The following is a 23,250-nucleotide window of genomic DNA, read 5'->3' as shown; positions in this document are numbered from 1 at the left end:
TACAGGTATAGGAAAGTCAAGGGGAGCTAACTGCTTGGCGGAACACCGGCTGTGAATCGAGTCCATTTCTGCTTCTAAGTCCTCCTGGTGGACATCCTTCGGCTACATTCCAGGACTTGTTGTGCTCCCTCCATACACGTGCTCTCTAAGGAGCTGAGCCATGGATTAGCCATGCTTGTAGACGCAGACCCTGAGGGTGCGGGTGCACTATCGACCCCTGAGCCTGCGTCAGTAAGTCCGGCGCCACCGGTAGAGGGAGCAGTGGGCGGTCCGACATGCACAGAAGCAAGGGAAACCATTGCTGCCGATCCCAAGTTGGGACCATGAGTATCACGCGAGCTCTCTCCCTTCTGGCTTTCTGCAAGACCTTGTGGATACGCGCTGTGGGGGGGAATGCGTAAAGTACGGGGCCCCTCCATGAAATCATGAATGCGTCCCCCAGGGACCCCAGCCCCACTCCTGCCCTGGAGCAGTAATGGGGACACTTCTTGTTGTACTGGGTGGCAAACAGATTGATCTGGGGAAACCCCTATGTACGAAAAATGCGCCGTAGTAGATTGGAGCGGATCTGCCATTCGTGCGTGAGTGCGAAGCGCCTGCTCAGCTGATCTGCTTTCACATTGTGAGCACCCGGCAAGTACGAGGCTTTCAACGTTATGTTGTTGGTGATGCACCAGTTCCACAATTGGACTGCTTCTGCACATAGGGCATGGGATCGTGCTCCTCCTTGTTGACTGATGTAAAACATAGTGGAGGTATTGTCGGTATTGATCCCAACTACTTTGCCATGTAGGTAATCTCGAAAATGTCTGCAGGCGTTGAACACTCCTCTGAGCTCCAGTATGTTTATGTGCAATGTCTCTTCCGCAGGGGACCAGAGCCCGTGTGTCACCTTGTCGCCGATGTGTGCTCCCCCATCCTATGTGGGAGGCGTCGGTAGTAAGAAAAATAGATATTTGTGGTTGGTGAAAGGGCACCCCCACTAGCAGATTCTTGGGGTTTTCCCACCACGCCAAGGATCTGTGCACCTCTGTTGTGGGCGACACCACCCTGTGGACGGTGTGGGATGCCGGTTTGTAAACGCTCGCCAGTCAATGCTGCAGGCTTCGCATGTGTAACCTGGCATTCTGCGCCACAAACGTCGCTGCCGCCATGTGGCCCAGCAGCTGTAAGCACGTTAAGACCGACACCGTGGGGCTGTATGTGATGACTTGCACCAGCGAACTGATGGCGTGGAAGCGGGCGTCGGGTAGGTACACCCTTGCTGTGATAGAGTTTATGCGTGCCCCTATGAACTCTATATCTTGCGTGGGTTCGGTCTTTGACTTTGTGAGGTTGATGACGAGGCCCAGCGAAAAAAACGTGTCCGCTGTGACGCGTATCATGCGTGAGACCTCTGCCTCCGATGCCCCTTTCAGCAGGCAGTCGTCCAGATATGGGAAAATAAATACCCCCATCTGTGCAGGTAGGCTGACACCACTGCCAGGGTTTTGGTAAAGACTCTGGGGGCCGAGGAGAGGCCGAACGGAAGAACCCTGTACTGGAAGTGCTCCTTGCCGACCATGAAGCGGAGGAAGCGTCTGTGTGCCGGGTGGATTGTTACATGAAAGTAAGCATCTTGTAAGTCAAGGGCTGCAAACCAGTCTCCATCGTCCAGTGCCATGAGTATCAAAGCAACTGTGATCATCCGAAAACGTTGCTTGCACAAGTAACGGTTGAGGCCCCGAAGATCAAAGATGGGCCTTCAGCCTCCTGTTTTCTTCTCTGGTAGGAAGTAGCGTGAATAAAAACCTTTCCCCTGGAATTCTTCCGGCACTCTTTCCACCGCCCCTATGAACATAAGGTGATCCACCTCCTGCTTGAGCCTCGCCTCGTGGGCAGCGGCCCGGAGGGAGGCTTCATCGGTGGGAGCAACTGGAAGGGGATCGCTTAACCCGTGGCTATGATCTCCAGCACCCATTTGTCTGTGGTGATCTTTTGCCATTGGGAGTGGAACGGTCTGAGGCGATGACAGAACATGAGATGAGAGTGGCGTTGAGCGATGGTATTGATAGCGCAGCCCCCGACATACCCGTCAAACTTGTTGCCTTTGGGCCTGTCCCGAGGGCGTACGGCTTTGTTGAGAACGTCCCCTGGGAGTTCTGTACTGTTGCTGCTGTTGATGGCGCCCTTGGTCATAGCCCCGTTGATATTGAGCACGCTGTGGTTGGTAAGCGTAGCGTCTTTGCTGAGGATAAAATTTTTTCTTTCTGTATGGAGGAGTATAAATGCCCAAGGTTCTAAGTGCAGCTCTCGAGTCCTTGCTGGAGTGGAGGACCGAGTCAGTTGAGTCTGCAAACAGCTTTTGTGTATCAAAGGGAAGGTCCACGATCTTCGCCTGTAGGTCCCTCACGATACCAGACGTCTGGAGCCAGGATTCTCTACGCATGACCACTGCTGTAGCCGTTGAACGTGCCGCCGTCTCTGCCACATCCAGGGCAATCTGGACTCCCGTCCGCGATGCTGCGTAGCCCTCTTGCACAATCACCTTTAACACCGGCTTTCTGTCTTCCGGAAGTGAATCCATGAGGGGAGTAAGCCCAGAGTAATTATCAAAATTATGGTTTGCTAGGTGTGCCGCATAATTTGCCATTCTCAACAGCAGGGTAGAAGAGGAATATACCTTCCTGCCAAACAGCTCTAGCTTCTTCGCATCTTTCTCCGATCCCCCCGATTTGTACCGAGAAGCCTTTGACCTCTGCTGGGACGATTCGACCACCAAAGAATTTGGTTGTGGGTGACTGAAGAGGAACTCCATGCCCTTTGCCGGGACAAAGTACTTCTTATCTGCTCTCTTGTTCGTAGGCGGAACAGAGGCCGGAGTCTGCCATATAGTAGTGGCTGACTCCAGAATGGCTTCGTCCAGCAGAATAGCAATTTTGGATGAAGCCGGGGGTCTCAAATTTTTCAGGAGTTTGTGATGTTTCTCCTGCACCTCTGCCGTTTGAATGTCTTGCATGAAAGCCACCCTTTTAAATAGCTCCCGAAATTGTTTAAGGTCATCTGGGGGAGAGACATCCCCGGGGGCCATGGGCTCATCTGGGGAGGATGAGGAGGAACCACTGGGGTAAACCTCCCTCGAACGTTCGGGCTCCTGCGGTCGATGATACACTTGCTCACTGGAGGCTTGTGAAGGAAAGTCTCGGGGCTCTAAAATTAACTCCCCTTGAGACAACTGTGTTTCCGTCCCCGATCGGGAGTGTCCACGGGGGTATTGAGCGGCCGGGGGGGACCTGCCCCTTGGTGTAGGTCTGCGGTGTCTGTGTCCAGCATGACAAGGACAACCATGGCAGCATGGGCAAGTGTCCGGGTATGGAGACCTAGACCACTCACGGGTTGTTTAACCCCGATGTCTGGGAGAGCGAGACCTCCGCAACAACACAGATAGAGGTGAAACTGGCTTGTGATAGTACTCCAGGGGATCCAATCCCAGAAAATGGTGAAGGTGGCCCAAGCCATGGTGACATTGGTTGGAGGAATGGAGAAGGAGGTTCTGGATAGGCCGGTGGGGACACAGGCCTTCGGTGCGGCGTGTGTATCACAGGGGGAGGTCTTGGTGCTAACAGCAGCGCAGCCCTGTCCGGAGATGGGCTGCGGTGCCAGTTTTTTGATTTTGCCTTGCCCCTCTCCTGCGGGGCTGGCACCGCCCTCTCCCGTGCCAGGGATCTCGGCCCCGCTGTCGGCGCCGCACTCAGCACAATCAGCTGCGGTGCTGTGCGGGTAACTCCCTCTGGTGCCTGCAGGCTCCGTGCCTGGTGCCTCTGCACTGTTGGTGCCGCAGGGCCCAGTGCCAACTGTGGCGGTGCCGCCGGGTCCGGTGCTTGCCTCGCTGACGCTCTAGGCGCCGCGCACGCCGGCTGTTGTGTAACTGGAGGCTCAGCCTCTGCCACGTGCGCTGCCACGCTGCCGCTTGCCTGAGTATGTGGCTGGGGGCTGTGAGCTCCGCTTGTCCTGCTCGCTGAAACTGTCGGCAAGGATCAAGCTGGGGAGAGTTTCCTCCGTTTCTGCACCGAGGGGGTCAGAGAAGCTGCCTTCCTCTTATGCAACCCAGAGGGCCCTTCTGGGTGAGGCTTCTCCGGCAAGTCTGGCTGGAGAGCCTTGTCAAACAAGAGCATTTTAAGCCTCATCTCTCTGTCTTTCCTGGCCCTGGCTGTGAGCTTAGCACAGTGAGAACACTTCTGGGTAACGTGTGATTCCCCCAGGCAGCGGATGCATTCGCTATGCCCATCGGAGGCCGGCATAGGTTCACGGCATGACTCTCACTTTTTAAAACCTGAAGAGGCCATCCCGGTGAGTCCTTTGCTGTTAATAGGGTACTTAGCACTTAATCCGTGCCTTTTTACCCAAATCGCAATCACCGGCCTTCAGGGCAGCGGGCGGCCTAACTGGCCTTCACGTCCGCTCTTCTCTTCCCCGCTCCTCTCTTTTTTTTTTTTTTTTTCTGATATTCTCTTTATCTTTGCTTTCTCTCTCTTTTTTTTTTTTTGTAACCAAAAAAAACAACAAATTACACATAGAAAACACTATATAATCTGACTCTGGTCTTAGCCTGAGCGGATTCCGTCTGCAGCCGATGGCGGTTGAGAAGGAACTGGCAGGGACCAGATTGCGCACGTGACCGGGGGCGCGCAGGGGAGCGGCATGCACCGGCACATGCGCGATCCAGGAGAAACTGCTGGAAGATTTCCGATCTGCAGCGGTGGGCGAGCCCGACACCTCTTGTGGAGCACCCACGGGGACCACTAGAAGAAGCAGCTATGTTATTGTACCTTTGAGCTCAGATATCTTCCTGGCTGAAGTTACTGACATAAATTTCATGACGTATTTCTAATATAAATGAATATTGTACAAAATCTTAAATTCTGTGATGATCATGTCCCGTTCATTTTTATTACTAAATGTAAACATCACAAAGACCTCTTCTGGTTTACCTATTTAAACAAAGACTATTTAATACATTTCATTTATGGCCAATGTGGAAAAATGCCGTAGAGTAGCATGGATAGTACGCAGTGGACAGAAACAGGCTCCATTTTCTTTGGGGCCTCTCATCATTCCTTCACCCAGAAAAATCAGAGAACAACCCACATAATTACAGTCCTTGCTATGCAGCATAGAGAAGAATCACAGTCTATTCCACCCCATGTAAGATGAAGAATGCATGTTGCACCCCCATTTAGAAGCAGCAAAGCATAAGACACAGCCCCTCAAACACTTGAAAGCTTTGAGACCCATAGTTCCCAGACCTCTCAACTAGAGTGGACTTCTGTATTGCTCCCATTAGACAATTGTGACAATACCATGTCATGATCTACACCTCTCACTAAGGCTACATCTACCCTATGAGATAAATTACATTTTATTAAATAGATTTTGTAATGGTAAGTTTTATAAATTCATATTTGACTATACTCACTTCCCCACAAAGTCGAGTAAGTGCTGCCACACTAAACTGCCAAACATTAACTGTTGCAGCAGTGCATTGTAGGAACCTATCCCAAAGTTCACTCAGCCCCATAGCATACTGAGTTTTTTCGCTGGTGCCGTATGGGAACAAAATGCCCCACAAGTGGTTGTGGGTATGTGATGTCATCTTCCCACATTGCATTGCCTCATTCCCCTCCTGTGGAAAGCAAATGGCCATTTTTTCAGAAGGAGACTTCCCCCCAACGACAGCCAGCCCCTGTAATCTTTTTATTTTATTTTGGAGGGTGGGTAGAGACTTGCCCCAGTGACAGCCAGCCCCTGAAAATCTTTGCCTGGGGCGGGCGGGGGGGAGACTTCCCCCCATTCCTGTGACAGCCAGCTTCTCAAATCTCAAATTCATGGACTTCCTATGACCTTGCTTCCTGCGCATCTGGAGAGCATAAGAGATGCAACCAGCCAGAAAAGACAACTGTGGGATACATGTGGGACTCCTCTACAAGCCAATAAAACCAGTTTAAACAGAACTTGTCTCCATGCTACCATTAATCCTAGCATTTACATTTGAACTTCCTGTTAATCCCACTCAGACTGTCGGACTAAGAATATCAGCCGTAGCGCCCCCTAAATTTTAAATAATGGTATTTGATGTGTGAACAGTCACAATTTAAAATTGATCTAACTGCCTGAGAGTCAAATTTATGCTGTAGTGTGGACACAGCCCATTTAACCATAAGAATATTAGGATATAGCTAAAAATGTAAGGAGAAATAATAAAATTTTAAAGAAAAATGGAAAATGTACCACAACGTTCATAGTTACCTCTGAGTTTGAGCCACCATCATATGCACTAGTAGCCAGTCGAGCCAAGTTGCATAAATGCTGAAACAGGTTTAGACCAGTCATACTAATGGTTTCAGGTTTTAGCTGTGGCATCTAAACAAAATAAATGTGCCTTAGTATGTAAAGAAAGATAAGAGATGGCAATAATTTCAGGATATTTATTCTGTCAAAACATGCAAATATTTCACTATGACCCCAAAACAGACTTTAAAATATTAAGGTCAGTCAAGTTTTGTTTTAGTGAAAGATGAGACTCTGTACTGTACAGAGAAAACTGCAATTAACGACAATCCTCCACAATGGACCTTCTCCCCCTGCAGCCCTCCAAACTGGTTCTGGAAGCTGGACAATACCAGTTTCATCAGTGTAACACTAGCAATTAAACTGCTGTCAGTAACAGGATAATTTGGTGATGTATCCAACTCTTCAGGGTTTAAAAACAACTTGGGTATTTATGGACAACAATGGAATTGTACACCCAGTCTTACTTTGTATAAAAAGAGTACATAGGAAAAAAGACAATACATGGCCCATAGGAAGTTTCAATGCATTATGATAAATGCTACATAAAGTAATCAACATATACTGTAAGCTTTCTTGAAGCTGAATAAAACAATTTGTTAAAGTGAAGGTCTTATTGGAGTTCATTCAGATTTGCATTTCCAGCTTTGTACTTGTGATTTCCAAGTATAACAGAAAGGGAATATAATTTTCTTTTATCACATTGAAATAATGTGGTTTTAACTAACTGCTCCATTCTGGAAACAAAATCTTTAATTATTAATTTGATCATCTGAGAAAACATACTTCCTACTTTACAAACTGAAGAGAGTGTGAGTGAGAAGACTCATATGGACTAAGTAAAATTATGGGGTTTAGAAAAGTAAAACACACTCTCCCCCAGTAATCAGTACAATGACTTCCAAAGGGCTAAACAAAGATTGGGAATAGCTGGCCAGCTACATGAGCGGTTTCTCTTCTCTTGGTGGTCACACCTCCACATTAGCTGCTGGAAGAGGACCGCATCCTCCCAGACTGAACTGACCTTGTCAACTTTGGCCTTCCTCTTGATTGGCATTCCCTTCTTTTCATGAGCCTGTATATTTAAGAGCTGTCTCTGGAATCTTCACTACATGCATCTGATGAAGTGGGCCTTTGCCCACGAAAGCTTACACCCCAAAAAAATCTGTTAGTCTACAAGGTACCACATGACTTCTCGTTGTGTTAGCACAAGTGATTACTATGCAATTAATAATTCTACACCATGTGACAAACAGTGTAAAGGGACTAGGTGTGACAGAAAGAAGAGTGGGAAACACCAGGTATATTTTGTCAATGTCAGCGGAGCAACAATGCTCAATTTGCAGCCACTATTTAAATCCTGAACCTTCTGCTGCTCCTGCACCTCTGCTCCACAAAGGGAAGAATAATAGATCCATATACTAGTAAACCTCTCCTTTCCTTTCCCTCCCCTCAGGTTGACCCTGCTTTGTCTGAAAACCCAACTCCACAGAATTGCACAGAGATCCTTTGCAAATTAGAAATCTATGGCACACAGAGGAGATGGGATGGACACTGGAATCAGATTCTCTTCCACCTCAAAGTGCAAGAAAAGGTTCCATTGCAACTGGGGCTTCTCACTGCAGCAGAAGAAGCAGGACTCCCCCCATAAAACAATAACTTTAAAATGGCTTTGATACAAACTAAAAACATTTTTAAACTTGAATGAATTTAAATAAAAAACTGCTTTCATATACCTTTTCTAAGAAAAGATGCTTGTAGGTTTCCATTCCCATAGCATGCTGATCTTTACTTCGTACTTGATTTAAGAACCAGTGTAATGCATCATCGTAGCACTCAGAATCTTCCACTAAACAATGCCATAAAATGTCCACTTGTTCTAAACTCAATCCTAAAATAAAATGTTTTAAATGCTCCTTTATAATGTCAGATAAATTGGCATTTCTATCTGCAACAGGAATACAAGTACAAAAGGCAGAAAAACCCATGTCAGGATCAGGGTGGATTAATTTAAATCAAGATACTCTAAATCACTGATTTAAATTGCCCAAAATAAAATGAAATAAAAAAATAAAGTTACCAAAAAATCTAAGACTGTGCTTAGATTGCACTTAATTTTGGAATAAACCCCATTGTATTCAGTGGCACTTGTCTTGGATTTTGTTTTGTTTTGGAGGGGAGGGAAGAGGAGGGTAGGGTGAGAAACATGTACAGAATGGGATTCCTTTGCAGTTATGCTGAAGTAAAATAGGGAAAAGAATTACGGAATCACAATTATGGTCGGTGGCCATGATGTTTCAAAATAAGGGGCACGTATTATGTAATATAAAATATTAAAGAGGACACTCAGTGGCAACTGGCAACTCTAGATTTCTCTTACTGAAGTTCTCTGTATTGCATATGTCAGTGATAGATTCTAAACCTAGTTAACTACTTAAACAAACCATAAGGATTAGATAAGCTAAACTTTTTTTCTAGTGACATCCAGCAGAGTAAGCATCTGGGTTATTTACTTGTCAAATCACACTTATACTAAAAGGCATAGAGAGAGTCTTGAAGAATGATGCATTGCAAAATTAATTACTTAAGTCTCAGAGGGGTAGCAGAGTTTAGTCTGTATCTGCAAAAACCACAGAAGTCCTGCAGTGGATAATTATCTGTTGGTCTTTTGAGTGCCACATGACTCCACTGTTATTGAAATATTTAAGTTATTGACCAGTTAAACCCACTCAGCCATATCTTCATCTACATCATTTTCTCCCAGTAAGCAGTTTTCCTTATGATGTTTCATTCCCGCAACTAAGTCCTGTATCATCTTACACTACCTACATCTGACACACATTCCCTGAGAGGGTCCCTCTGATACCCAGAAGCCATGACAATTTTTCTGTGGCAAAAGTGTGTGGGGGGGGTCATATAATAAGCTGCATGTGCACTAAATAATGTCTTTTCTTTCCACTCCACTGTTCCTATATTGTCTCTCTGGCTTAAGACAGTCTTAAACTCTGCTGTACTTGGCCAAGGTTCATCACCATGTAAGCACAGAACAAAAACAATCCTATCCAACTTGTGTATTTCTTTGCTTGTTACTTTTTTACTTTGCTGAGAAACAAATTGAAAGCCCAGAACTTTCAAGAAGACAGAGCTAGTAGTTAGGCTGGACAATCTAGAGCTATTAATTCAGTTTCATAAGACTATAAGTGTATGTGTAGCATGTTTGTGATGAGATTTAATTGTAATTTATTTTTAAATAAGAAATGCAAATATGCACACAGACTCAGGATTTCATTCCTATCAAACTTCAGGTGGATTCTCACTTTATACATGCTTAGAACTTCATTTCTGAGTTAGGAATGGAGATAGAGTTTAAAAATTACATCCTTGTCATGATTTGATTGTTAATCCTTTCAAGGTATGATCAATACAACTCTTAGCTATCATCAAAGCAGTGGACTTCACTAACTTGCATTCAGAAACTGGTGTTCCTGGTTAGGTTGAAGATTTCAAGGAGACAACTGCAGACTATTTTATCAATGGCACTACAGACATTAAACTTTTTTTGCCCTAAACTGTTGATATAATGGCTCCTAAATAGCCAACTTTTTCTGCCATCATCTGAGGTAACCTTGATTGACAGATAACCGATAACAGATGAAGGTATTTGAAGAGAGACTATAGAGTGCTACTGGTGGAAAATGAACTGGGAGAAAGACCAACTGAGGGACAAATTGTGAGGTTCTGTCCTATATTGACAGCTAAATAATATTTCTTTTCTCACACCCTTGTATCCATGAACTCCTGAACAGCACAATTCTAAAAGTGAACACTCCATTTATCCAGGAGACCACATTCAGAATTAACATTTTCTCAATCTGAGGAATGTTCTGTCTATTGCACTGCATGGACAAAAATCAAACAGATTGAGGTAAGATTATTTATTCCTGGGGCACCACAGCAATACCAGCAATAATAGTAACAGCTTTTTGAATTTTGTCTTGTTTTGATCATGCAGGTTCTGGAAGTACCTGGAAAGCTGCAATGTTGGTAGCAATTACTCTTACAGTTTTTAAAAAGTAAATTAGTTTAAACTGAAACAAGTTTACTATAAGGGAGTGTCTTAGTAAAACTCCAGATGCCTGAAGGATTAACTATGATATGCAGCAGAATTTATGATCCATCAGAGGCTGCCTCATCCAAATATAAATCAATGGAGTACAGGACAGCCATCTGGAGCATTTTTCTAATGCTTAATCTTGACTGCTCATACTAGAAAATAAATTACTACAGAAATTTCTAATCTTATTCACCATTTGGCAGCAGTAGCATGGCCTTACTGTTCACTGTCATTTGCTGCTCTGTATAAATAGCATTTTCATTTGTGCTGTTTAAAAGAGAATGCCAATAATTAATACATCCCCTATTCTCTTTCTTGATGCTGAAACACCTTGTTGACAAGTCTAATTAGGAGCTTTGTAATATACTCGTGTGTAAGTTTCAACAAAATTATTTAGTGCAGTTAATTATTAATGATTCTTCTCCAGTCTTTCTTTATGTTATGGCATGAAAGTAGAAGTTTAATTATTGTGACTACAAAAAATTGTCTTCAGGGAAGTAACGTCAACAGTTCAAGCTCACATTATAGAATGTTTGTGTGCAGCTGTTTCCAACTGCCACATTAACTTCTTGGTCTTGCTATATTGCAATAATGTGCAAAGTATTCTTTGAATATCTTCTTGATCTCAATCTTCTACTGAAATTCCACTTTTCCTGCTAAATAAATTCCCTGTCTTTCCTCTGAATTGACACATGAGCAGTATGATTGCCCTTCGTGAATGCTGCAGTCACATAAATTTAAGTACCATTAACTTCTTTAGAACAAGTGTCCACTGATGGTGTTCAAAGTACAGCACTTTAGATTTAGCACAGGCATAATAATTCACACAATAAACAAATAGTTAAAATGTGGGTATGTTTAATTATAAATTTCAAGGGATGTATATTAACCATCACGTAATATAAAAAACTTACTGAAATGATCTGGTGATCCAAGAGTTGAAAAAACACATGTCAAGAACTGAAGGCGTACTTGAACTTCTGCACTGTGGCTATACCTACATTTGAATTTTTTAAAATAAAAACAGATATTTTAATTAATTTGCAAATGTTTATTCATATCGATCATTCTCCATCCCTGCATACACACACTGAAATTTGAGCATATATAATTTCTGATTGTTAACTGATTTTCAAAATTCAAAGTCGGTTAAGAAATAATGTAAATTCCACTCATACAGACTATAGCAAAACGCAAAGTAATTAGAAATGAGGGAATAGGCGAGTTTTGTGTGTACTTTATGCTCCTTTCATAGGACCTGTATCAGCTCAGAACTATGCAGAGTGGGGCCTTCACTAAGGCTTTGTGTAGACTACCTCCCTACTTCAAAGGGAGGATGGTAAGTAGGGTGTTGGGAGATTATTAATGAAGTGCTGCACTGCATATGCAGCACTTCGTTAAGCTAATTCTCCCCCGTGGTAGCTCTGAAGCGTCAAACTTTGAAGTGCTGGCTTGCGTGTAGCCGTAGGTGCTTCGAAGTGCCCAGGCAACTTCCAAGTCCCTTTACTCCTCAAAATTTTGAGGAGTAAAGGGACTTCGAAGTTGCCCAGCCACTTCCAAGTACCGGTGGGTTGGCTATGGCTACACGCTAGACGGCACTCCAAAGTTTAACACTTCGAAGTTGCGGCAGGGGGGAATTAGCTTAATGAAGGGCTGCATATGCAGCACAGCACTTCATTAATAATCTCCCAACACCCTACTTACCATCCCTTCAAAGTAGGGAGGTAGTGTAAACACAGCCTACATTCCTCATACACCTGCAAAATGCTCAAAAATATCTAAACTTCCAATCGCTGCATTAAGATGAAGTATTTTTCTTGCAGTAATCCTTGCATGTGCTGATGCCTACCAATTTTAGCTGTATTCCCCTTCTATTATTAAATGCATGTTTAATGAATGTAAAAGGGAATAGAATAATATATCACCTACTTTTCAAACATGAACTATTTTACATAAAAGGGTAAATATTCAGTCAGCTTCAAACCAGCTTTTAAAATGTAACCCATCACACTGATCTCTACCTACTTGATTTTGCATGTGCGGCTGGAAGTTTTTATTAAGTTGAAAATTAGACCCTAAATGAAAGATAAACTTTTCAAATGCGTATGCCTAAAGTTAGACATCTACACCAATATCCAGATACATAAATAAGTGATGATGTACATAGATGCAGATCCTGTGAGTTACATATGCTCAACACTTCTACAGTCAGGCTACTTTTAACTAGGTTTCACAGACTTAGATATCTGATGTTACAACAGTTACAGGGTTAGTCTGTATCTTCACTAAACAAAAAAGCAGTCACGTAGCACTTTAAAGACTAAAAAAATAATTTATTAGATGATGGGCTTTCATGGGACTGACCCACTTCTTCAGATGACGAAATCTAATCAATTATTTTGTTAATCTTTAAAGTGCTACATGACTGCTATTTTATTTTGTGAAGATGCAGACTATCTCTGTGATCATATCTAACGTTAGGCACCCAGGTGAGAAAATGGGCACTGAAGTTTTAGCATTTGAAGCTAACTGTACTACAGCAAACCCTCTGTTTAAACAGACCCATGCAGAGGGGAGCATTGCCCACTTTTTTCTGTTATGAGAGGGTTTACTATTCATGCCAGGCTTCCCCATCTCCAGTCCTTCCCGACCCCCGCTAGCCCCCTCAAAAAAAACCTTGATTTACCAGAGCTTCTGGACCCTGGCTGACACCTTGCTGCATGCAGCTGGAGCTGCTTTGCCATGCATAGCAGGAAGAGCCACCACTGCACCAGAGCAGCCACGCAGCAGTGGTAAGTCTGTAAGGTTTTCTTTTCTTTTTCTTTTTTTTTGGGGGGAGGGGGTTGAAAGGGGAGCAGTTGATTAGGATTTTACAGACCCCAGCGGACTTTGGGAACAACAAGATTGTCTGTTATTCCCAAAGTCCACTAAATCGGGGTCCACAAAATCAAGGATTTACTGTATGTTAATGAGATTTTACTGCAGAAGGAAAATGGGCAGAAACACCCAAAAGGTTTTTTAATAACCCAATATAGATGTCTTTGACAAATTTTTGTAAAGAAATCTTTATCTTGTGTCAGTAAATGTAAATATTCAAAGCAGTAATGATTAATACAATAAAAAAGATGAACATGTTTTTACAATTAAAAGCAGATATTTAATAAAAACTAGATCCATGTACTGGACTTACAATGCATGTTTATGTCGTCCTTCCCTTACAGCATGAATGTAGTGTATCAGATTATCAAAGAAAAGTTTCATCATGTTAAGTTCTTTTTCTGCCCACCTGTGCCAAGAGAAAGGGAAAATATATTTAGCCTAAGTGAGGCATATGTTGTAGTAAAATTAATTTGCAAATGAACAAAGCTAACAGTCCATTTCCAGAGCACCAGGAGTTGTACCCTATCACTTACACAATCTTCCACCATGCGTGTCTGCTCTATCTTCTCACACTTGAGGCTCCATAGCGGTACCATAATTTGCGTGCCTAGGATTAATAGATGGAACTTCTGGAGCTCGTAATTGTGTGTCTGATTTTAAGAACATCAGTAGTAGCTCCACTGACTTCTACTATATTTTAGTCAAATATTTACAAACCAAATTTAAGATCTTCAACTAGACTACTCACTTGCTTAAAAGTTAGGTATGTGTTGATGAGTGTTGATGAATAAAGGACTAAATGGCCATAGGAGTTGCTGATGAGTGACATAATATGCTACCTTTCCAAGAAGTCCACGAGTGCTTCCTCTGTATCACTCAAAACTTCTGCAGGTCAGGAATCAAAACTTGAACTTGACTACCAACACCCCCCGCCAAAAAAGCACACAACTACACAGCCTCTACTTTTAAAAACATCAACATTTTTAATGAATTTTGAATTTCTCAAAATGACTGAATTTACAAACAAAACAGAGAAAGCACAGTGCCTGTCAATACAATCTTACTCACACTGTCTCCATCAATGCAATTCCAGCATTCTATAGTGAGTCCATTTATGGAGATCTAAAGGTGCATGTCTGTCCTAAACATTATTTCTAGTCTCAGTTATGACAAAGTTTGTGCTATGAAGAATGCTATTCATCAGGCATGTAAAGACCCCAAGCACAACTCATATAGGCCACCAGACAGCAGGCAAATGGTAATGGCTTTTGGTGGTAATCAACTGGAGACCTGGACTAAATTAGAGTATGTGACTCAGAGGGGGACCTTTTTTTTTTCTTTTTCTTTTTTTAACACAAACAACAGTCCTTTGGTAATCATCACTCTTCCTTCTTTTGGGGATAAGTGAGAGAAGGTATTTTTACTTACATTGTTATCCAATGCGTATCATAACTGCTCCCAAATTGCTGAAAGGTACCAAATAACTTTGGAAGAAGGCGAAGTGAAACTACTACTGATCTAAAGGGAGGAAAAAAAATAAATATGATTTTTGTAAATTAAAGTTGTTGACAATACTTACAGCTATTGTCAGGGTGTAAGCTCTATATAGTATTAGGCATATCTGGATGAATCCACCTTTTAATATAACCCTCCCATGAACAGGTTTTAGAGCGTGAAATGTTATAAATATTAATATAAATAAAACTTTACACACAAGTATTATTTTATACTTAAAAATATAAGTATAAATTAAGATAGTATTTGTTGTCTTCATTCTAGAAGTCTGATATTTCAAAAGATTATGCCAAATGCACATTCATAAGTCTTTCACTGGTTTGAAATTTCAAAACAAAATAACTCCAGTTTTAAACACAGGAAATGTATGTAAACAGAATTAGATCTGTCTCAAACTGCCAACATGTGTGTGTGGTGGTGGTGGGAGTGTATGTACACACACACACACACACTTTTTAGAAAAAAGGTGATGGGACTCACACCCCAAACTCCCTGGCTGGGGTGGACCCCACAGTCCTGCAGCTGGGAACCAGCCTCTGTGGTGAATTCCACTGGATCACATTGCGTTCCTCTAGCAAGAAAATACTCCAGTTCAACAAGGGAAGAGGAATTTTAATTATTTTAATGCTCCAGCAGTGAAATCCGGACCCCATTTATAGGAGTAAAAAAAAAAAAAAAAGCTCCCAGTACTCAGAACCGGCACAAAAAAATACTGTATATATAAAAATAGATAGGCTTTGGCTACCTACAATAGGTGCAGGCAAAACAACGTTGACTGCAGAAACTTTCAACAACCCAAGAAGTGCTCCAACTGTTTTCTGTTGCATGTTGCTGTTTGGTGAGCTGATTATGTTCATATTTCATTTTTAAAAGTTTAAATGATTATTGGAAATTCACACAGAATGTGTCTGTTACTAACATGTCCTAATAAAAATGGTAACAAAACTTAATAGAAAAAAGATTGCAGCCATTCTTTTCCAACAGCCTGGTCACCTATAGTAAAACCTCGATTATTTGGCATTCAGATAACCAGCACATTTGGTTAATCACCACGCTGCAGGCATGAGGCCAGCAGCCATAGCTTCCGCATGGCATGCTGGGGCCAGCAGAGCAGACCAACTGGGGCCTTCGGAGCAGGGCCAGATGCCTGCTGCCCAGCTGGGGAGATGCTGGATAATACTGTACTGTATTTCACCTGAATTAGTTTTTATTTATTCTACTGTCTGAAGCTCAGTATATCAGTGATGTGCTACTTAAATGCCTAGGACAGAGGCCAGCAAACTTTCCAAAGCAGAGTGCCGAAATCTGACCTTTTGACCTCTATGTACGGTTCAAGTCATTAATAGTCTTACTTACAACAGCTTCATTACTAAATAAAATGCACAGCTTTACCATTTAGGTGGTGATTGGTAGCATTAGCTGGTCTTTTGTTAATCCACAGGTGGCATGGCTTTGAGCAAGGTCCCGACTGCAGGGTGGGGTGGGAGAGTGGCAGCTGAGCTCCCACCTTGCATGGTGATGAAAATCAGTTCGCACGCTCCACTCTTGGCACCCGTGCCGGGGACTGCTCACCCCTGGCCTAAGATGTATGATACTACTGCAGGATCCCTCTCTGGAGAAGGGAATGGCCTTGAGGATCTATCTCCGTTCATTCACTGAAGCTAAAATAATCCTCCATTTCAGATTCTTACTTGATAACTTTGCAGTGGATCTGCTTGGTGACTTTGACTCTAAGAATTAAACTACTGATCCTTAACGGTTTTATGGAGGATCCCAGCTATTAAGATCTATGGCTGTGTGTTTATCATAGCCACATCTGTCATGACAAATACTATGCACCGTAAGCCATGGTATTAGTAAATCAGTTAGCCCACCACTGAACAAGGTTTTTTATTAATCTGTTTCTAAATTAGAATGTGGTAGGTTAACCTGATCCTTTAAGTAGTTTAAAAACTGTTAATTATTGTGAAGATATTTCAAATAATTTTCTTACAACATAAAAGTAACATTTCAAAAAATAACATCAACCTGAACTTCTAACTTCTCCCAGGACAAGCAACCAGACTTAGTCACCCTCAGGAAAACTCCAGTGTCAGAAATTCAGATCAGGGTTTTGACCAAATGAGAGATATGTGCTAAAAAAAGTCTAATGTTTCCTCTGAGTTACATGTATGCAAGTTATCTCATTAAAACTAATACGAGGATTGACGTCGAAAAAGACTTGTCACTCTGATGGGTTAAATGTTTTCTAAGATCGCTTTACAGCAAGGAAACTTGTCTTGCCTCAGTAAATACATAGTGCATGCTTCTTTTCTTCTGGTTTGCTTAAATGTGTCTAGACCCCCTCATTGTGCATGTATAACTCCAATGAAAATTAGCCAAATTTACAAATGTCCACAGAGATGAATATATAAGAGCGTAACCAAGGGAGACACATAAAAAGCAGTCCTGTGGCACCTTAGAGACTAACAAATGTATTAGCTTTTATGGGTAAAACCCACTTCATTAGATAGAAGGTTACTTACTGTAACTGTAGATTCTTCAAGATGTTTGGTCCCTATCTAGATTCCAAATGCAAGTGCCCATGCACACCATGTGCCAGAGCTATTCACAGTAGTGCCCACTGACCTGCACATGTGTCATGCACAGTTCCCTCTCAAAAAGCAAGAGAGGATCCCAGATCAGAGAGGAAGGAGAGTGGGACTGGAATCCAGATAAGTACTACACATCTCAAAGAACTACCAGTTACTGCCCCAAAGTCTCTGTGTTCTGAGCCAGCCCCTTCTGGCAGGGGAGAGAGGAGGTGGCTCTGCATTGCTATTCCTTCTCCCCTGACTAAAGCTGTGTCATTGTAAGTGCTGGGAAGCCATGAATCTGAGAGATTATATCTGGATCCAAAGGGAGTTGAATCAGATCTCAAACTGAGAGGTTAAACAGATCCAAGAACCAATGCTGATGAGACCAGTATGGGCCTATCCAGACTACAGTGGCATGGTCCTGGCTAAGCCTGGCTAACACACTTGATTCCAACGGGATTTGGGGCAGGGAAAGAGAAATGTAAAAAAAGTCTGCCATTCCAACCTGCCAGAAAGGCACCCCATCACTTTACCAGATCCAACTGTGATATTTCCAAAGTCTGAAAAATGGACTTTACTACATCAGGTCACTCAATCTAAGCTGAATGACTTTCCATGAATTCTGTCATGCTTTCAGTGATATCCTATTCTCTAAAGAAAAATTCCAAGCTTTACTGCCTCTTGGTAAAGGGGGTTACTTTCTGTACTGAGCTAGCCACTCCCAGATCCAGTGAGTTAGTATAAAGTTTGCATATAAATTCAAGTTATGCAACTTCATGCTGAAGTCTGTTTTTGAAGTTTGAAGCGCTGTTACCAAGTGTCCAGGGAGACAGAAGTGCTCTTCTCCTGTTTTTTGAATGTTACTGTTCTTGACATCTGATTTGCGTCCATTTATTCTTTTGCTTAGAGAAAGTCCAGTATGTCCCATGCACATGACAGAGGGGAATTAATGGCACATGATGGCATAATATCACATTCATAGATGTGCACATGAACAAGCCTGTGACAGCAGGGTAGATGTGGTTAGGTCCTATCTCTTGAGTAGATATGCACACGGAGATGGCAACAGGGTTTGTTGCAAGAACAGGTTCCTGGGTTAGTGTTTCTGTTAGGTGTGCAGCTGCTGGTGAGTATTTGATTCAGGTTGGGAGTCTGTGTATAAGCAAGGACTGGCCTGCCTCTGAAGGTCTGTGAGAATGATGGAATATTTTGCCTTGGTTGTTGATCTCTGACAATGTACTGAAGAGGTTTTTGCTGGGGGCTAAAGGTAATGGCCAGGAGCCTTCTGTTACTTTCCTTGTTGGGCCTACCCAGTAGCTGACTTCTAGGTACCCTCCTGGCTCTGTCAATCTGCTTCTTCACTTTCCCAGATGGGTATTATAGCTTTAGGAATGCTTGATACAGATTCTGTAGATGTTTATTTCTGGCTAAGGGAATAGAGCAAACATGGTTGTATCTTAGGCTGCAGACAACGAATCTTGTAATGTGCTCTGGATGAAAGCTGGAGGCATGTAGGTTAGTATAGCTGTCAGTAAGGTTTCCGGTATGGGTGGTGGTTATGTGACCAACATTTATCTGCACTGTACTATCCAGGAAATGGATTTCTTATATGGACTGGTCCAGGCTAATGCTGATGCTGTGGTAGAAATGTTTGAAATCCCAATGGAATGCCTTGAGGGCCTCCTTCTTGTGGGTCCAAACAATGAAGATGTCATCAATGTAGCTCACACAGAGAAGGGGCACAGGGATACAAGAGCTGAGGAAGTGCTGTTCCGAATCCGCTTGAAAAATGTTGATGCACCGTTGGGCCAGCCAAGCATCCACAGCAGTGCCACCGACTTGAAGGCATGAATCATCCCCATTGTGGTAAAGGACTAAGGCTGCTTCTACACTCTCGACCTCTTGTTGGAGGTGGCATGGTAATGAGGCAATTCGAAGCAGGCTAATGAGGCGCTAACATGCATATTCAGTGTTTCATTAGCAAAAAGGTGTCCATGCGAATTTCAAAGTGCAGACTTCGAACTGCAGATTGACAGTGTAGATGCGGGCAGCTTTGAAATAAGTATCCCAGTTCGACATTCCCTTACTCCAATCTAGTTTTGCGGGAGTAAGAGAGAGAATGTCCAAGTGGGGCGCTTATTTCGAAGCTGCCCACATCTACACTGTGATTCTGCAACAAAGTCTGCACTTTGAAAGTTGTATGGCTGCCATTATGCTAATGAGGTGCTGAATATACATGTTAGTCCTCATTAGCCTGCTTCAAATGGCCTCATTAACATGCCACCTCCAACGTGAGGAGGCAAGTGTAGAAGCAGCCTACGTCACAAAATTCAGGTACCAGGTTTGCTATGACATCATTGGGAACACAGTTCCTGAAACGTGTAGGCCCAGCTCTAGTGGTGCCAGACATGACTCATGGACCCTCTGGAGTACCCCTGAAGATCCTCATGGGTCTGTGGTTTGAGGAGCACTGCTATATACCAATATCTAAATCACTGAATAAGACATTGATCTTCTTGGTTTCACATGTGAGCAAAAGAATGCTATCAGCTAGAGACTGGTGCCTGCATAGCATTCATGTTCCATTACCCCTGAGGAGGGTCCTTTCATGAATGACACCTGAATGGAGGTTCCATGCTAGGATCAGTACTGAAGACAATCATGACCAGAGAACAATGGCTTTACAATGCTGGAGTTCAGTGCAAAGAAGTTGCCCTCAAATGGCAGGGAATTCTTCAACAATGACAAAATAGTAACTGCTTCATCCAATATGGGAGTAGAGACCAACTCTCATGGTAGCTTCTCCTGGGAGCTTGGTCTGTGGGTTGAAGAATGAGAAAATACATGAAACTTTGAAGAAATTATTCTGACTTGTATGAACCATTCTCAGAACCAGATGATGAGTCCATGTTACAGTTCCGGTGCGCTGCAGTACCACAAGGAAACAAAGGGAAATGAGAAGAATCCAGTACCAGTAAGAACATACGAGACTTGGTATTGCCAAGAGTTTAGCAGTGGAAACAATGATGCCAAGTGGATGATGCCACCATGGGTTCTCCCAACCTTGGAGCTATAGTTATTGAGAGGGAATCAGAAAATGAGCCATCCTACATGATCAAAAAATCTAATACTGATAACCACAGGAGCTCTTATGCTGAAGAATATGCCTCAGGTGTGCTTGGTACCATGCTGTTTACGAAGTTGGTTCTGCAGACTAGGTCAGGAAAGGACTCAATCTTGACAGTACCTGATCAGGCTTTTAAGTCGATAACGCAAGAGAGCTCAAACATAGTGCTGGGGACAATCTTACAGAAAGTCCCTAACCTCAGTATGGTGGTCCACATGTTGACTAAGCCCTTGAACCAAAAGCAGGATTGCCAGGTCCCTGCAAGGCATCAGAGAAGGAAAGCAATAGCTTGTACCAGATACCCATCAATATGGGGTTCCACTAAGCCTAGAGATGAGCTGAAAAAGGGTGTGAAATCAGTCTCCATGCACTGAAAGTCTCCTACTACATGCGAGCACCAAACTGCCTTCACAAGAATGTCTATGAGCCCAAAGTTGCTATCGTTCTCTGTCTTCATCTAGGGATTGAATTCCTTGTAGATGGGGCATTTACACCTAATATGACCATCACACCAGCACTTTTAAGTAGCTGAAGTGGGGATTGCTGACAGGCATCAATTTACTGCCACCAGAGCAGCATGCAAAGCCCGGAGACTTCAACATGTCCCAGTTCCAAGCAATAACAGAAAAGTTCGCATCTTTCTACAGCCTGATTTTTGTCCTTTACTTTTATGTTTTACCGATAACATGCCTTTGAGAAAGATTAAGATTATATACTTTTATTCTGAGTAAGATTAAGAAACTAATATATATTAACTGAGATAAATCCTATGCATAAAGAAAAATGCATGGACATGGAAAGAGATAAATGCAATAATTTTTGATACCACAATTAAAATCAAATATTTTGTTACCTGTTATTTGCTAAGTTTTCCAGGCAGCCTTCAATGAATCTCATTCGGATCTGCCTATCAGTAAACCAGCATACTAAGGAACAGAGCAGTTTCTCAGCTTCATTTATTAACCCTTCAGAGAGATGAATCTGCAGAAAGTAAGAGAAAAGATACTGGCAGACAAGTATTTATTTTCTTTTGGCAGATATTCCTGTCTGATATTTAACTTACTGCATCTTCATCTTGGACGAGATCCCACAAAAGAGTACTTCCCTTCTTACAAACATTATCCAAGTTAATATCCGTCACTGCGTTGCTGTTGTACTGGTGTTTATGAACTGCTGGCCCTATGCAAAACAAAGATGCTATGATTGAATATGCACAAAGAAACACCTGAGCTGACTAATGCATAGCTAGTGATAGCTTTGATAAATCTATTTCTAAACTCTATGTTTATTATGTCAGATTTTCAAATCCAAAAACTTGTACACTCATCCCTCATTTAACAAGTACTTTACTTATGAGTACTCACTAAAATGAGGGATACACATACTTACCTTTGTTCACTAAAATAGTGAACTTGCCCCACTTATACAAGCCAGCTGTGGGGGCCCTGATGAGAGGGCAGGGAGACCCGCAGGCCCCTAGCTTGAGGGGAGCCAGCCATAGGTCCCTGGCCAGGGGGCAGGAAAAGCCACAGCCCTGCGGCTGGCTCTGCTCCTGTGGCTGGAGCCTTCTCTCTCCTTCCCTCAGACATGCAGCTGCCTGATAGCCCTGTGTCTGGAGGAAGAGCGGGAGAAGGCTCTTAGCCTGGTTCCCTCCCCTGCACTGGCAGGAATGTGAAACTGACCAGCCATGAGCTGATCAGTTTCCAGGTCCTGCAAGCCATGGGGAGACTGGAACCAGCCTGCCCCTGGTTCCCTGCTGCTGCCACTCTGGGAGCCAGGAAACTGACCAGCCCTGGTGGTTCCTGACTCCCCTCTCCTTGCAGGAAAATTCCAGTTATGCAGGGGTTGCAGGAACAACCCCTTGGTAATGTGAGGGTTTACTGTATTAGTTCCCGCCACCCACCCTGCAGACCTCACCCTCCACCAGGTTTTAACCACCCCCCCAGGTCCCAAACTGCCCCCAGGCTTACACCGCCCCCCCCCAGAAGCCCCAAACCACCCCCAGCCTTAGAGTCCCTCAGCAGCCCCAAATTGCCCTCAGCCTTAGACTCCCCCTGAAGCCCCACACTGCCCCCAGGCTTACACCGCCCCCCAGCAGCCCCAAACCACCCCTAGCCTTAGATTCTCCCTGCCGCCCCAAACCGCCCCCCAGGCTTAAGCACCCTCCAGCAGCCCCAAACCGCCCCCAGTCTTAGACACCACCCCAAATCCCTAAACAACCCCAGCCATAGACAGCCTCCTCCTCCCACAGCAGCCTCTTCACAGGGGCTGCAAGGCTGGATGGCTCCCCCAGCCCTCCTGCTCCCAGCAAGTAACAGTAGTTAAAACCAATTAACTCAAGTGTTAAGTTTTCAGCACCTAGCCATAAGGTAATTGATATCCCTAGTGATAGAGAAAGCTGCTGGAGATGGCAGCTCTCTCTATCGATAAATCTATGCCTGTGGTAGCAATGTTAAGAAACTGCAAATGGCTTCTTTAAGAAACACATACAGCTGGGAACTGCCCAGCTGGCAAACTTTCACAAATCTAATGGGACCCATGTTTGGGACCGACCCAGAGGTTGGGAATCCCTGCTCTACATATATACATTACAGCCTATCTCTGATGCCAAACTTTTCAAATAATCAGATAAGTACCTAAACCTCAACCAGTTTATGTCAAGTTACAAGCACTTGGAACAAACTGGAGACTTTTACATGTATTCAAATGAG

The 23,250-nt window shown here is 43.4% G+C and overlaps 1 protein-coding gene across 4 annotated transcripts in view; it reads right to left on the bottom strand.

Moving 5' to 3' along the window:
* Positions 1-23,250, bottom strand: part of USP34 (ubiquitin specific peptidase 34) — a 344,835-nt gene that overhangs the window by 172,176 nt on the left and 149,409 nt on the right. For all 4 annotated transcript variants that reach the window (XM_074989455.1, XM_074989457.1, XM_074989456.1 and 1 more), the window contains 7 exons: positions 21,603-21,718; positions 21,393-21,520; positions 14,750-14,839; positions 13,632-13,727; positions 11,356-11,438; positions 8,064-8,218; positions 6,286-6,399 (listed from right to left, as the gene is read on the bottom strand). In XM_074989455.1, the coding sequence (XP_074845556.1) occupies positions 6,286-6,399; positions 8,064-8,218; positions 11,356-11,438; positions 13,632-13,727; positions 14,750-14,839; positions 21,393-21,520; positions 21,603-21,718 (782 nt within the window). The remainder of the gene's footprint in view (positions 1-6,285; positions 6,400-8,063; positions 8,219-11,355; positions 11,439-13,631; positions 13,728-14,749; positions 14,840-21,392; positions 21,521-21,602; positions 21,719-23,250) is intronic.

Source organism: Carettochelys insculpta, chromosome 3 (assembly GCF_033958435.1).
Source record: "Carettochelys insculpta isolate YL-2023 chromosome 3, ASM3395843v1, whole genome shotgun sequence".
Classification (NCBI taxonomy): domain Eukaryota; kingdom Metazoa; phylum Chordata; order Testudines; family Carettochelyidae; genus Carettochelys; species Carettochelys insculpta.
The sequence above is the reverse complement of the archived record's forward strand: the minus strand, read 5'-3'. Positions and strand labels throughout refer to the sequence as shown.